At 42.0% G+C, this 14,728-nt stretch overlaps 1 protein-coding gene across 5 annotated transcripts in view; it reads left to right on the top strand.

Moving 5' to 3' along the window:
- The window catches only part of DAB1 (DAB1, reelin adaptor protein), a 375,105-nt gene that overhangs the window by 347,231 nt on the left and 13,146 nt on the right, over positions 1 to 14,728 (top strand). For all 5 annotated transcript variants that reach the window (XM_006919251.3, XM_025052052.1, XM_006919253.1 and 2 more), the window contains 4 exons: positions 1,949 to 2,057; positions 7,944 to 8,492; positions 11,946 to 12,073; positions 12,422 to 12,532. In XM_006919251.3, the coding sequence (XP_006919313.1) occupies positions 1,949 to 2,057; positions 7,944 to 8,492; positions 11,946 to 12,073; positions 12,422 to 12,517 (882 nt within the window). In that variant the 3' untranslated portion in view covers positions 12,518 to 12,532. The remainder of the gene's footprint in view (positions 1 to 1,948; positions 2,058 to 7,943; positions 8,493 to 11,945; positions 12,074 to 12,421; positions 12,533 to 14,728) is intronic.

The following is a 14,728-nucleotide window of genomic DNA, read 5'->3' as shown; positions in this document are numbered from 1 at the left end:
ATTTGACAGCCCTTACCCAGGACCGACACTGCCAGGTGGTCAGCCCAATAAAGGAAGCATCTTCTACCCCACTCCTTTCTGTCCTTCCCTTCCTTCCTCTGCCCGTCTTCTCCCCCACCCTCACCCCCACCCCAACCTGCCTGTTGGCTTTACTAAGCTTCTCAGGAAGCTTTGGATTATCAGCTCCAGGTTCAGCCAGAGTATGTATCTCACTCATTGCTTGCAAGGAGACAGAGATTGCAGGAAGCCTTCATTTAAAAATCAAAAGAAGAAAATAAAGGATTTAAAAACAAAGCAAAATAGAAGCCCAGCGCTTTGAGAACTGGATGCATTCAAAGGCCACCCTGCAAACAACAGAGCCAGCCTAGATGGCCTCTCCAGCTCTTCCGTGCCCACTCCCCAGAAGTGGGCGGGGAGCAGTCAGACGCAGCTGCACCAGCTGAAGCTGCTGGGAGCAGCAGCTCCTCGGGGCACTGTGCAGTTGTGCAAACCAAGGGATGGTGCTATGGTTCATTGGCAAGATGTGCCTCACAGAGAAAAGGCTGTAACCTCACCACAGAGGACAGATGGCACGAGACCCTGCTGTCCACAGCTGCCGCCAGGGAATCTAGGCACAGCTGTCCTGCTCCCAACACCTGATGTCCAGAGCAGCCATGAAGGAGGGGACAGCAGCTCCTGTCTCCAGGGAAGCTGGACAGCTCTAGCCAGCGTCATTCTCTCCTCCATCCCCAGAGGGAACAGCTGCGTCCTGGGTACTTGGAATCTCAGAACTCTAGGGCTATGGAGCTAGAAAGGCTTGAAGAGATCTTCCAACTTTATTTCCCTCATTTTACAGATGAGCAAACTGAGTCCCAGACAGAACATGTGACTCACCCAAGGTGACATAGGGAAAAAGAGAATGGCTTTGATTGTGTTTAAAAGTGCTTAATGCTGCATCTCATGGCCGTGTTTCTGGCCCCGAACCTAAGTGCAGTCCAAATGGGTATTTAGTTATCCTCAGAACAAGGCCATTCTTTCCACAAGCTGCTAGTCTAAAAATGGCTTTGTCTGATTGCCATGGTTTCAGGATTAATTGCTTGCCCCAGTCTATCCTAAGGGGAAAATAAGGATATTGTAGCATCTGACAGACAAACTCTGTAGGCAAAAGGCTTCTGTAAATGGATGCAGATCTCTATAAAGAAACTGCATACTGATGTTTTTGATTTCAATACTCCTCATCTTACCTAATAGTTCATGCAGCGGACCTTTCTGAAATTCTAGCATAGGCCAGGCACTTAAAGCTTGCAGCTGCTCAGGTGTTTTTTTGTTTTTGTTTTTGTTTTTTATTTTATCATCTTCTGGAAAATATTTACTTCTTTTTACAAGTGAAGATTCAGGCAAAATTCTAGGAGGCACCAAGATACAGGAACCTCTGCTCCTATTGCTAAACACTATTTGTTCATTTAGTCAATGATTGTTCATTGAGCACATATTACATGACAAGCCCTGAGCTGGGCGCACAGTAGTTCCTGAGTGGGTATATGTCAGTTTGAACTGACCATGTCTAAAGGCTGAAAGTCAGATGTTTTTAAAGGTCTGAAAACACCTCCAAGAGGTTGTTGCTCAAACTAAATAGTCACAATACTAGCAAATGCCATCCTTTTCTGAGTACCTACTACATGCCTCAGAATGGTATCAAACCTTTAAATGCATGATCTCATTAATCCTCACGGCAGCCCAAGAGGTAAGTATAATCTGTGTAAACAGCTCCTGACTTGCATACCACGTAACAGGCCTAGAATGTGCCTTGCTTCTGCAGCACACACAATCCCCGCCACTCATACACACACACACACACACACACACACACACACACACACACTCTTAATTCCTGCACCTGCTGCCTTCCATCCTTGATGAGCCATCTCCTAGGAGCTTCACGTACCCTTTGTCTCTTCCTGTCTGACAGACTCCTGCAACTCCAGGTGATGCCTTTATCCCGTCTTCATCTCAGACACTTCCAGCGAGTGCAGACATGTTTAGTTCTGTACCTTTCGGCACTGCTGCTGTACCCTCAGGTAAGCCCTCTTCCATCTGCCTCCCTTCCTTCAGCCTGTATTCGTCAAGAAAGAGAAAGGGTTGACTGAACCAGCTGCCAAAGTATGCCAGAACACCTGTGGAATTACCATTCCCTTCTGTGACTCTTCAAGTGACATTGAGAAGCTGCCATAGGGAGAGGGGGGGTGATATTTACAAAAGTTCGGTGTCCTGCTGGGATTCAGTGATGTCTTTCATCTGGAAAGTTCAGGATTCCAGGTTGCTCAGGTGTATAGCTTTAGGGAGCTTGATGCGCACATATCCGTGTGAATCAGTGCAAGTCCGGCTCTTCCTGTCCATCTCAGCCAGAAGGAGAAACGGCAGTGAGTAGAGAGGAGATGGATGAATCAGCTCTCCACAGACCTCTTGAAACCTGACTGATTGATGGGATCTGCCTTATTTAGTGGAGATGAAAGGAGGGGGGAGGTTCCTCACCTCAGAAACCTAAGGAACAGAGCAAACCACTAACAGTGAATTGGGAGGACGATGAGGCCTTTAGTGATTTAGAAAGCATTCTGTTTTCCAAATATTTTTTAAAATGTATATACTACTTTTACAACAGGGCAAAATATATATAGTAACAGTATCTCAGGTGAGTTACAAATTGGCAGGATCACAGGCAATTTGTTTCCATGGCATCCAACTTTACTTAGACATGACCAAAGGTGGTATTAGTTCTGCTTTTTACAGACTTGGGAGCCTTAAAGGCTGTTTTGCTTTCTTTAACTACATATTTGAAGTTTGTGGCTTCATCCTTCTACTTTGTTCTTATAAATGGCAAATAGAGTTTAAATATTTTCGAATATAAATCTTGCATTTTCTATAAATAATGACTTTTAGTTACTTACTGTTAGAAGCAAATTCTTGCCATATATAAACCTTGTTGTTATTCAAAATGAATTAAAAATTTATACTCTGTTCTGAAGTAGTTACACTTATTCCTCATGAGTCCAGAGATCATTATGAGATTTAAGAAGCGATAAGAGTTTGAGAGCCACTGAATCTACTTACAATTTAGACGTAAATAGCTTAGAAATTTATTTAATTGCTGAGCTTCCCAGCTGATTCTGTTTTACCCATCTCTAAAATGGGATGGTGGTGATGACTGGTTTTCCTTACCTAAAATGGATATTAAAATTTCCTTGAGAATAGTGTAATAGAATGTCATTTTAAATAAGAATAACAGTTTTCTATCTAAAATGCACCACTTCGTCAGCCTTCAGCCTTATGATCACAATGCCTATGCTTTGCCCCCATCATTTGATCCATGAAGATATTCTGGCACAGGTGATGGGAACTCCAGGCACAATCATTCCATGGTTATTCACTGAGTGCCCAGGCTCTATCCTAGGTGCTTGGAGTGTGTCAGGGAATACAACAGACCCCTGCCCGCAGAGAGCTCACTTTCTATTAGGGAAACAGACAACATGAAAACAAGTAACTTATATAATATGTTAGAAAATGCTAAGTAGTATGGACAAAAAGAAAATGTAGAGCAGGTATAGGGGTTCGGGGCCGGTGAAGGCAGGTATAAATGGAGGTTGTAGTCAGGAGGGGCTCATGCAAAGGTGAGATGTGCCAGATTGGAAGTGGCAAGGGAGGGAGCCAACAGAGATTGGGGTTGAGAGTACTCCAGGCAGAAGAGGAATGACCTGGCCCCTTCGAGTCTCTATCCCCTCCTCCGTAAGTGAGAGGGTGGGACCGGATGCAATCACCTATGTGTTCCAGCCCTAATGTTTGATGAGAAGCAGCCATGCCAGGTACTGCTCTGGGCCTGTGCCAGATGAGGGCTTTGGAGGCCTAGATCTTAGTCTTGCTGGTTGACCAGTTGTGTTTCAAACTACAGACAAGCCTTACTTCTGTACATTGAAATTTGGTTTCTGCTAAAAAATACACTGATAATAAAAATAGGTAGGTCACTTCCACGCTTCCAATTTTTAGAACGTAAATCTAAAATTAATTTCAATTAGTATGTTTTTACTTTCTTAAAATATGGTGAGGAACAAAATTGGGCTTTAGTTGGTATTGAACTCTCCGCCCTTTTCCTCCCTTAACTGGCCTTAAAATCACTGCAGCTGTTGAATCTCTACCTACTTGTCCCTAATTGTAGAGCCAGTGATGGGGAAACAGGGAAATGAGCTGGGGTATGCAGTACAGCTGACTGGCTATGGGACACTAAGGCATAGAATGGACTAGGTTTGAATCCTGACTCAGCCACTTATTTATAAGCTTTAGACCCCTGGGCCAATTACTTAACCTGTCGGAGGCACAGTTTCGTCATCTTTGTAACTGAATTGAAACTAATAGTTACCTTGCAACAATATCCTGAGGACTGAATGAGAAAGTTAAGTGCATTGGAAAATGTTAGCACATTTTAGATACTCTATGTAGAAAATGCTATTATCACTATTACTTTGATTTCTAAAGTAGGAGAAATATATTTTGTCCTACCTATTTTATTTTCCTTTACCTTCTTGAAATGTTTTTTAAAAAGGAAATAATGAAATTTAGGTCTTTGGCCTCTTGACTGTGCATAGCAAAGCTGGTCTGAGGGGCCTGGAGACCCTGCTACTAACCAGCTGTGTAATAAATACTCAGCCAAATCTCTTCGGGGACTCAGGAAAGGTATCTGTAAAACAGGGATAAGAATTCCACCTTTTAGAGTTGTTCTGAGGATTGCACAAGTTAATACATGTAGTAAAACATTTAAAACAGTGCCTGGCAGTATTTACATAAGTAAGCACTCACCTAATGTTTACTACCCTGTCCGTCAGGGACCCCGGCTCTGCCACGCATGCTCTGTGTAGCTGCATCTACCTTCCCCTCAGGAAAATAGAGTTTCTCTAAAAATGCAACCTCCACTCAGGCAAGGATTTTTTTTTTTTTTTTTTTTACTGTTTTGTTCTTCATTGCATCTCTAGAGACTAAAACAGTACTTGGCACCCAGAAGGAATATTTCTGAATCAATCAATCAATCAATCAATAATCTATCAAATGAAAGAAATAATGTAGATAAGAGGCACCATGCAAGTTCAATACATGTTGGGGGAGTCTCTTAGTTTTTATTATTTTTCTTACATTTTAGTCTGCTTTTTCCGTTTTTCTTTTTCTTTTCAAATAATGAGAGTATCGCCAGGTACCAGCATCTGGTTATACAGCGTTCAGCTCAGCACTTTTTAAAAATCTAACTGCAAGGCATTAATGCAGGTGTTTCCTCTCACTTCACAGCAAGGAGGTAGGTGATTGATCTGAACTCCATGGCATACACAGATGGAGGTCCCCGTCTAATGAGCTTTCCTGATAATCGGGAGACATTCTTTTCTTGTGTCTGGTTATCATACTGCGTTCTTCGCTATCTTTTCTGGACAAGCCCGTGGGCAGCTGAGATGACATTGCGGGGCCACGCCTTGAGCTAAACTTAATTTAAACGGGTTTCAATTAAAACAAAACTACAGGGACTTCTGAGCAGGTGTGTGTCTTAGATGTACCTACTAACGGCTGTGCAGTTTTCAGAAAAGAGAGGAAGACTGTGGGGAACGGCACGCCTTTTTTTTTTTTTTTTTTTGAATATCGTACTTTGGTCTGAAGCAGATGGCATGAAGCCAGAGAGACATGCTAATAGCTCTCTCTAGAAAAGTGTACACAGCCCATCTGTTGGTTCCTTGTGGGGGGGAAAAAAAAGACAGGATAAAAAAAAAAAAAACCTGCCACCAACAGTGAAATCATCAGAGATCACAGCACTTACAGGTCTTGGAGTTTAATTGTATACTTGGAAAAATGCAGTGAAGGCATTTGTTCTACTATGACTCATTCACCTTTAATATAGAGCCTTTTTGCAGTCTAAAGCATTTATGGGACAGCTAATATGTGCCCAAAACTGCGCTAGATGCAGAGTGAGGAGAGATATAAAATAAAGGGCTCCTTCCTAGTCTACTGAGGAAAGATGGAGTAACCGAGCAATTACAAGGCAGTGTAACAAGTGACATGCAGAAGATGAACACGAGGACTGTTGAAGCCCAGTGAAGGGAACTAATTGAGTCTCAAAGTGCAAATAAGGGGTAGCCACATGAAGAAGTGGAGATGGCTTTCTAGGCAGATGGACCAGCAGAGACCAGAGGGCAGACTGAGTGTTGTTTGCAGTTGCTGCAGGAAAAGTTGCCAGTGGGAATAAGAATTGAAAATGAAGATGAAGTGTTGGGGAGGAGGCTGACCCCCAAAGGCTCATAAGCCAAACTAAGGCATCTGAGCCTGATACTCAAGACAATGAATCACTATATTTGCATTTTAGATCAGTCCTCTGGTGGCATCGAGGAGGGTGGAATAGAAGCAAAGCAAAAAATGTGCTGGAGGGAGGCTGAAGCCTTTCATCCATTTACCAAGAGGGACGTCAGGGTCAGGATGGTCAAAAGGTCCATGGGCAGGTCTGCATGCTGTCAGGTTCAGTGCTCCCTTTTATAACATATTTGTAGTATTATAAAATGAAAGATAATATAGCCTATCTATACGGTTTTTCAAAAATCGATATGATGGCTTAGTAGTAAGGAGGAAATAAGAGAAAACTATAATAAAAACGTATGTATTTCAATAAGGCACAACCACACTGGAAGACGTGCTAAGTAGTCAGGTGTGTATACTTGGAAATGTAATCATCACAGGTACAGACCGATACAGGAGTGTCATGTTGGCTCAAACACCACAAGAAGTGTTTCTGTTAGGGACCACGATTTTCCAAATTGGTGAAAAACTGTTGATGGTGTTCCAAACAAAACAAAGTAACAGTCTCCCCTCAGTGTACGCAGTCGTTACATTCCTGGAAAACTAAGTGCAGTAAAACCGTGCGAATAAACTTTGAATTTCCATGTAATTCAAAGTTTTGTCTATGTTCGAATAATCATAAACAGAAAGTGAGATAGTATTTTTCTGTGCATGTTGGTCTCACACATCAAAGGATGTCTAGCATCAATGCTCTTGGCCCCTTCAGTGCCAGTAGTGTCCCCTCCTCCCAAGTTATCATGACAACCAAAACACACCCCACAGATTTCCTAATCATCCCGTAAGGGGTGGTAGCACTCCCACTGAGAACCACTGAGCCTCATCAAAGAAAAACAACAGAAAAACAAGTTGCAGAATTCTTAAGTCTGTTAGTAGGTTCAGCTCACTGCATGATTGTATGATAGGCAAAGGCAACAGGCAGTGTAAGCAAATTTCAAGTTTTAAATGTCAGCACCAATGCTTATTTTAGCCCCATTTCACAGACAAGGAGACCCTTAGAGAGCTTTCTAAGCTCTCCCCAAATCCCGTTGATAAGAAGTGGCTGTTTGATTTTCAACCCTGGCCACTAAAACTCCAACATTCCGATTTTCATTCACTTTGCACACAGCTTCGATTCTCAACAGTAAGAGGTTCTAACCCGGTTTTACAACAAAGAGCCTTTCTCTTAGCATAAGCATTTGTGAAGCCCTAGGACTAGCAAGACGGGGAGGCAGGAGTCAAACCCAGATATGCTTGGCTTCTAGTCCTCTGCCATTTCCACTGAGACACACAGGCTCCTGAAGCCATGTGACATCAGAAACCTGTAACAACTCTAGCAATATTTATTATTACCTCCTGGATATCTGCCTGGCTTGCTCCCTCACCTCATTGTCATTTCTGCTTGTGAGGCATATCTTTGGGGAGATTTCCATGGCTGCTGCTCTAGTACGCAGGCTCTGTGATAGCAGGAACTTCTGTCTTAGTCATCTTTGCATCCCCAGCCCCTAGCACACAGCCTGCCACTTAGTAGCTGCTTCGTACCCTTTTTGCCAATCACTTGACTCCATGAATTATTCTTTCCCAAGATGCCTGACTACTCTTCTTCACCCTTCCAGGTTATGTTGCAATGGGCACTGTCCTCCCGTCCTTCTGGGGCCAGCAGCCCCTCGTCCAACAGCAGATCGCCATGGGTGCTCAGCCACCAGTCGCTCAGGTGATGCCGGGGGCTCAGCCCATCGCATGGGGCCAGCCGGGTCTCTTCCCTGCCACTCAGCAGCCCTGGCCAACTGTGGCCGGGCAGTTTCCGCCAGCCGCCTTCATGCCCACACAAACTGTTATGTCTTTGCCAGCCGCTATGTTCCAAGGTCCCCTCACCCCCCTTGCAACTGTCCCTGCCACGGGTGACTCCACCAGGTCAAGTCCACAGACCGGCAAGCCCAGGCAGAAAATGGGGAAAGAAATGTTTAAGGATTTCCAGATGGCCCAGCCTCCACCCGTGCCCTCCCGCAAACCCGACCAACCCTCCCTCACCTGTACCTCAGAGGCCTTCTCCAGTTACTTCAACAAAGTCGGGGTGGCACAGGATACAGATGACTGTGATGACTTTGACATCTCCCAGTTGAATTTGACCCCTGTGACTTCTACCACGCCATCGACCAACTCACGTGAGTGCCGTTTATAAACCCAATGAGAGCGATGCCTTGTTTCCGGGGTCAGAGAACTCATCTGTTACATTCAACAGGACTCTTTGTTTCTATTACTACTACTACTGATAATATTAGGTACCAATTATAACATATGCACCTTCTCTACATGCTTTTTATTATTTTTATACTCATAACAATGCCTATGACAAGTTTCGGTAGACCTGTTTGACAGATAATGAAAGGGAGATTCAGAGACAAAAATAGGCAAAGTGGTAGAATTGAATACTAGCCTGTTATGTTTTTTTTGTTTGTTTTTTACCATGTCATGCTGTCTCTTAAGTTTCTGTTCATTTGCTCATTCATTTATTCATTTATGTATATTCCATTATGACACAGAGATTTCCATATGGCTCATTGAAATAAAATGAACGGTGTATGTGAATTTAAAATTTGTTAGGAAGAAGGATAAAAAACTAGAGTAGAAAATAAGATCAGGAGAAAACTTAGGGCAGAAAAACTTAAGGCCTCCTACAACTGGTATAGCTGAAGCCAGATTTTGACTCAAAGCTTAGGGTAGTCAAAGAGAAAAAATGGTGGTGTTGCAGGAAGCTCTGGACTGGAAACCTGAACACCAGCTTTGTGACTTAACTAGTTTTGTGCCTACGTGCAAGTCCCTATATTTCTGTGAGCCTCAATTTCCTCATCTATTTTAGGCTAAGAGTTATTAAAAGGACTCAGTGGTATATGTGCTAAAATACTATATACCTCACAGAGTCGGAAGTACTTTCATTGTCATTATTACTGCATATTGAGTGTCTTGGACCAGGCTTCTAATCTTGGCTCTTTCACCACAAGCTGTGCCTTTGTATAATCATGTGACTTCTCTTAACCTCAGCTGTGTCATGGGTAAAATAAGTGACAGGCAGTGTGCCTCCTTCCAGTTCCGGCATTCAGTGATTTTTCCCCAGCTCACTTTTCTACTGAAGGCATCTGGAAAACCAGAACCATGCAGCCAGTCAGAATCCAGATACTCTTGAGCACATATATGCTTGGTCAGCACTATTCAGGGAAGGTGCCTTGACAGTTGATAAGGGGAAAAAAAGACTCATGGAACAATGAGTTTGGCATTTTCATTACTGTCACACATGATATGGATCACTGCTTGGCCAATACTGTGAATTATCAAAAAATATTTAATGTTAACATAATTAGATAGTGTCATTTCGGCCAGACTCAGAATGCTATTCTGAAAATGAATGCCTTCGATGTGTATAAACAACCTACTTCCACTCAGGCCAGATGATCTACATAGCGGGGGCATCTCTATTAACTACAACTCACAGTTTCAGTGAAGAATAATGAATAAAAAATGAAATGTTAAATAAATGACAGCCATGCATAAATGAGCAGGCATCTTTTGAAAACAAATATCTCTCTCTCAATGTGTCAGCTACAGATAAAAGATTGAAGTTTAAGTTCTTTGAGGACAGGGAATACATCTTAATTGTTTCTGCACTGCTCATAATGCCAGCCTAGCATCCAGCACATGGGAAACGTTTGGGAAAGGTTGCAGAGAATGAAACAAACAACACAAAAGCCACTCATTTACTGTCGTACTTTAGAGTAGGGTTTTGCAGCCTGGGCACTATTGATATTTTGGGCCAGATAATTCTTTATTGTGGGAGTCTATCCTGTGTTTTGCAGGATGTTTAGCAGCTACTCTGGCCTCTACCCATTAAATGCCAGGAGAACACATCTGATCCCTAGTGATAATGATTAAAAATGGCTATAGATATTGCCAAATGTCCCCTGGGAGTGAAATTGCCCCAGATTGATAAGTATGAACAGTATTTCTCTCAGAATTGGCAGCCCAACTGGGATTCTCAGCCTTTAGTAAGCACTAAACCACATCAAACAAAATCCAGAATCAAATTACACTCATAATTTAAATGTCTACCACTTATCGGGATGTTATAGTTTATCTCACTTAAACCCAGTGTAACTGATTTGTTTCATAATCATCAATGAAACAAGACAGACTTACTTTTAAATTAGAGAAAAAACTTAATATTTTATTTTAAAGAAAATTAGTGAAACCAGCCTTTCTATCCTCTTATGCATCAGCATCACCTTTAGAATGACTTGAGTGGAGGATCAGTTGGACCAAAAATAAACTCAAAATAGGAATAGAAAAGTAGAGTTGAATGGTCAATATCAGACCTGTATTAAACACCAGTGCTCTTATTTCATAGCTGTGTTAACTTCAAGAAAGTCACTTCACCTCTCTGAGCTGCAATATCTTCATCAGAAAACAACAGAAACAAAAAACTAGTTACAATACCATCTTGCAGTGTTTATGTTAGAGAACATAATGAATGCAAAGTGCCTAGCACAGTGTCTAGCTTGCTGGCACACAGTAACAGCATTGTTATTCTAAATATAGATTCATCAAGGCAAAAGGAGCTCATCAAGTTTTATATTCACCCACTGTCTGATAAACAGCCAGATTTTGTAAATTCTGAAGAGTTATAGTAGGGAGGCCTTATCAATAGCATTTGAAATTCAGCTGCTAATTAGAGCCACGCCACCCCTCACTTGGGTCTGAGCCAATGACTAGTATTTTCTATGCCAAATTAGAAATTTTTGAAGGAAGAATAGTTTCAAATGGCTTGTTATAAACCTCTGGAACAAATGAGACCAGGAAAATGTTGGAAAGTCAGGACAGAAAATGCATACCCTTATAGAATGAGGAATACAGTGTCAGCTGTGAAGTCGCCATTTGCTACATCAGTTTCCTCGGATCACTGAGGCACTATTCAGCACATGGTTACCTACTATGTGCCAGGATATAAAGCCTGATTCTACCAGTTGCCAACTGTGTGGCCTGGAGTAATTTAGCAATCTTCACTTACCTTATCTGTAAAATTGGGATAACCTTACCCCAAAGAGGCTTTGTGAGGGTTAGAGATGCTGTCTGGAAAATTTCTGACAGTGTCTGACACATAGTAGGCACTCAGTGTATATCATTGTCCTCTGATCTATTTATTCTTATTGAATTAATTGTATGCTATTAAGAGAGAAGAAAGAAAGCTAGAGTCCAGTGGCTCTTAACCTGAGGGTACAGAAACACAGACTTTCTGATTCAGTAGGTCTGGACTAGGGTCTAAGAATTTGCATTTATAACAAGCACCCAGATGTGGCTGATGTCCCTGATCCAGGGACCATCCCCTTCAGAACCACTACCTTTCCCATCCGTGAGGACTAGCTCCTTCCTGACCATCAAGTATGTGAAAGGACAAGATAAACTCGTACGGAGGAGATATTAAACTGTGCAACTGTTTGGACCTGAATTGGAAGAGGAGCCCAGTGATTTGACCTAAACATAGCTAGAGCCCTGAGGTTTCTGTTGGACATACACGGTTGCAACCAGACACTTATGATGTTTTCTCTCTTTGCATGGTCTGTGTGCAGCTCCAACCCCAGCCCCTAAACAGAGCTCTCCATCCAAATCATCTGCATCCCATGCTAGTGATCCTACCACAGATGACATCTTCGAAGAGGGCTTTGAAAGTCCCAGCAAAAGCGAAGAGCAAGAAGCTGTAAGTGATTTGTTCATTCTGCATTTGTTTTTCTTTAAAATCAAAACTTCTATATCTGAAATGGGCAATGCATGAGGAAACCTACATAGAAAAGAATGCTGGCTCAGATGCTTAAATTCTAAACTGGTTACTAAGGGACTTTATGGTCAAATGAGCAGCTGAAAAAACATCCTTTCATTAAGTTGTTCCTACAAATTCTTGCATTTGTGGGTGTGGCATCCTCTAACTGAAGTTTTTGCCTGCTTTAAAATAATCAGTGATATTTTTGCATGAAAGTATGCTCAGCTGTCTTATATTTTCAAATGTTGAAAAGAAAAGAAAAAAAAGTGTTATCTTCTTGTGTTCTAGCCTGATGGGTCACAGGCCTCATCCAACAGTGATCCATTTGGGGAGCCCAGTGGGGAGCCCAGTGCTGATAATATAAGTCCACAGGCCGGTAGCTAGATAGCGCAGGTCTGGGTAGGTATCTGTTCTTTTATCTCCTTCATCCTTAAGCTATCTGCTCTCCCTTTCGCTTGTTCTTCATTTCTGAAGTTACACCCCTGATGTTTATACCATCTCTCCTCGCTTGAGTGTACCTCAGATGTTTGTATCATCTCTCCTTGCCTGAGCATATCTCTGATGTTTGCATCATCTCTCCTTGCCTGGTGTCTGTTACCTTATTTTTCCTCATGGATGCATGACCTTTGACATATACTGGGAGGTAGGGGTAAGGGTGAGGAATGGGGAATGGCCACATTACTTTATTAATGATATGTCCTAAAGAGTGGTAATGATAGAATGAGGCGTGGTCAATACTACTTAACATGGACCCCATTTCTGAAAGTATTGATTCTGAGATGGACACATTCTGCCCACCCTGATCGATTTTTAGTGAGACGTGGTCCAGATGCTTTAATCTTTTAAGTGTCTGCATTTGCCTACATTCCACAGATCTGAAGAGGTCACCAACCAAACTCACTGAGTAGCCAGACTAAGAAGCAAAAATAAGCAGTACTTGAAATAAGATTGATTGAGCTGTACAATCATGGTAGCCCATTTTGTCTAGCCAGAAGCGGCCCCCATACCCTTTCCAATGTGAAAGTGAAATTCAAAGCCCGAAGACATGTAGTATTCTCTTCTGCGGCTCCGCTGTTTGCACCTGTGCTGCAGCATGTGGTTTGCCACCAAACCACTTCAGATTCCATCAGCAGCTACTTTGAAAGATGTGTACTTCCATTTACTAGAAGTGGCTTTTGGCACTTGAATTTCAATATATCTGATTTGATCGAAAGAAATTTGCTGATGAAGCAAACCTTCTCAGGAGACAGAAGTACACCTGTTACCCAGAGATGATTTCTAAGGTCACTCTTTGACAAATGTGTTCAATTTTTAGATACTTTCCTAGTTTTCCATAAATGTGTAGGACTGCAAGGCCGTACCCACAAAGCGCCTTTTTTAGTCCTGAACAGTGTGGTCAGAACCATTAAAATGGTAAATAGTTTTCACTGTTCATAAATGGATTCTGAAGCTATCTCAAAATCATTCTCAGTTCACGTGTAAGTTGTTTCGATGGTTAGTGAAAGCTAATACAGTGTCTACAGTGAGAGTGCATTTTGTTAATAGATTTTATGATTAAAGAACTTAACATAGTCTATATTTTGCCACATTTTATATCAGTACAATAGCACATAGTAACACGTCATGCCATGCAAAACCATTAATACCCATCTAAGAATTCAGTTTTACAAAGCTATTTGGGAAGCTGGCGAATTAAAAGCAAAGTCAATGTTCCAGGAAAGAGAAAAGTTGAGGACTATGCGTGGACCCCTTGGGAAGAATCCCCAGGAGGTTTTTTTTCTACCCTTTGCCTATGTTTTAGTTCACATGCTCAACCTTGCCTTGAGAAATTTGATGAATGAACTAGAGGCGACGACAAGAGCCATTCATCAGGATAACAGCAAACATCATCCTAAAATTGAAGTTATTTTAGAAAACAAAGATGACTTATACCATTTGCAGATCAATGTATCAAACCTTCAGCCTATTCAGGTGTGACAGTCACACAAGCGGAACTATTTTGTGGGGCTTCAGCCTGTTCTGCATTTGTTGCTCCATCCAAACCCCAAGCTATGGCTGAGTTGTAAATGGATGTAGTGAGAAGAGCTGAGAATCTGAAATAAGTTCAAATTCTAGTTCAGCTACTTAATGGTGGGAAATCTTGGACAAGAACCATAATTTCTTTTGAGTTGTGATTTGTTCATCTGCTAGAAGAGGCTTATAGTATCCATTAACTGAACTGAGATAGCGTATGTTGAGTCTCTAGCATGGAGGCAAACACTCAGTACTCAGCTTGAAACTCGGCTTAAAAATCTGTATTCTGGAATAAGACTGTCTGAGTAGAGGATCTGGCTCCACCACTTATTTGCTACGTGACCCCGATGAGATTTTTATAGTAAGTCTATCTTATTTTGAAAAATGAAGATAAAAATAATGCCACCTTTTAGAGTTATTGTTCGAACTGACTAAGATGATATATGTGGAGCTCTTAGCACAAATAGATATTAGCTGCCACTACCAAAACCACCACCACTACACCACCACCACCACCACCACCACCATCATCATAATCACCACCATCATCACCAGCACCACCACCATCATCACCACCACCAC

This window comes from Pteropus alecto, unplaced genomic scaffold (assembly GCF_000325575.1).
Source record: "Pteropus alecto unplaced genomic scaffold, ASM32557v1 scaffold25, whole genome shotgun sequence".
Lineage (NCBI taxonomy): Eukaryota > Metazoa > Chordata > Mammalia > Chiroptera > Pteropodidae > Pteropus > Pteropus alecto.
Note: the sequence above shows the minus strand (reverse complement) of the source record. Positions and strands in the feature narration are given on the sequence as shown.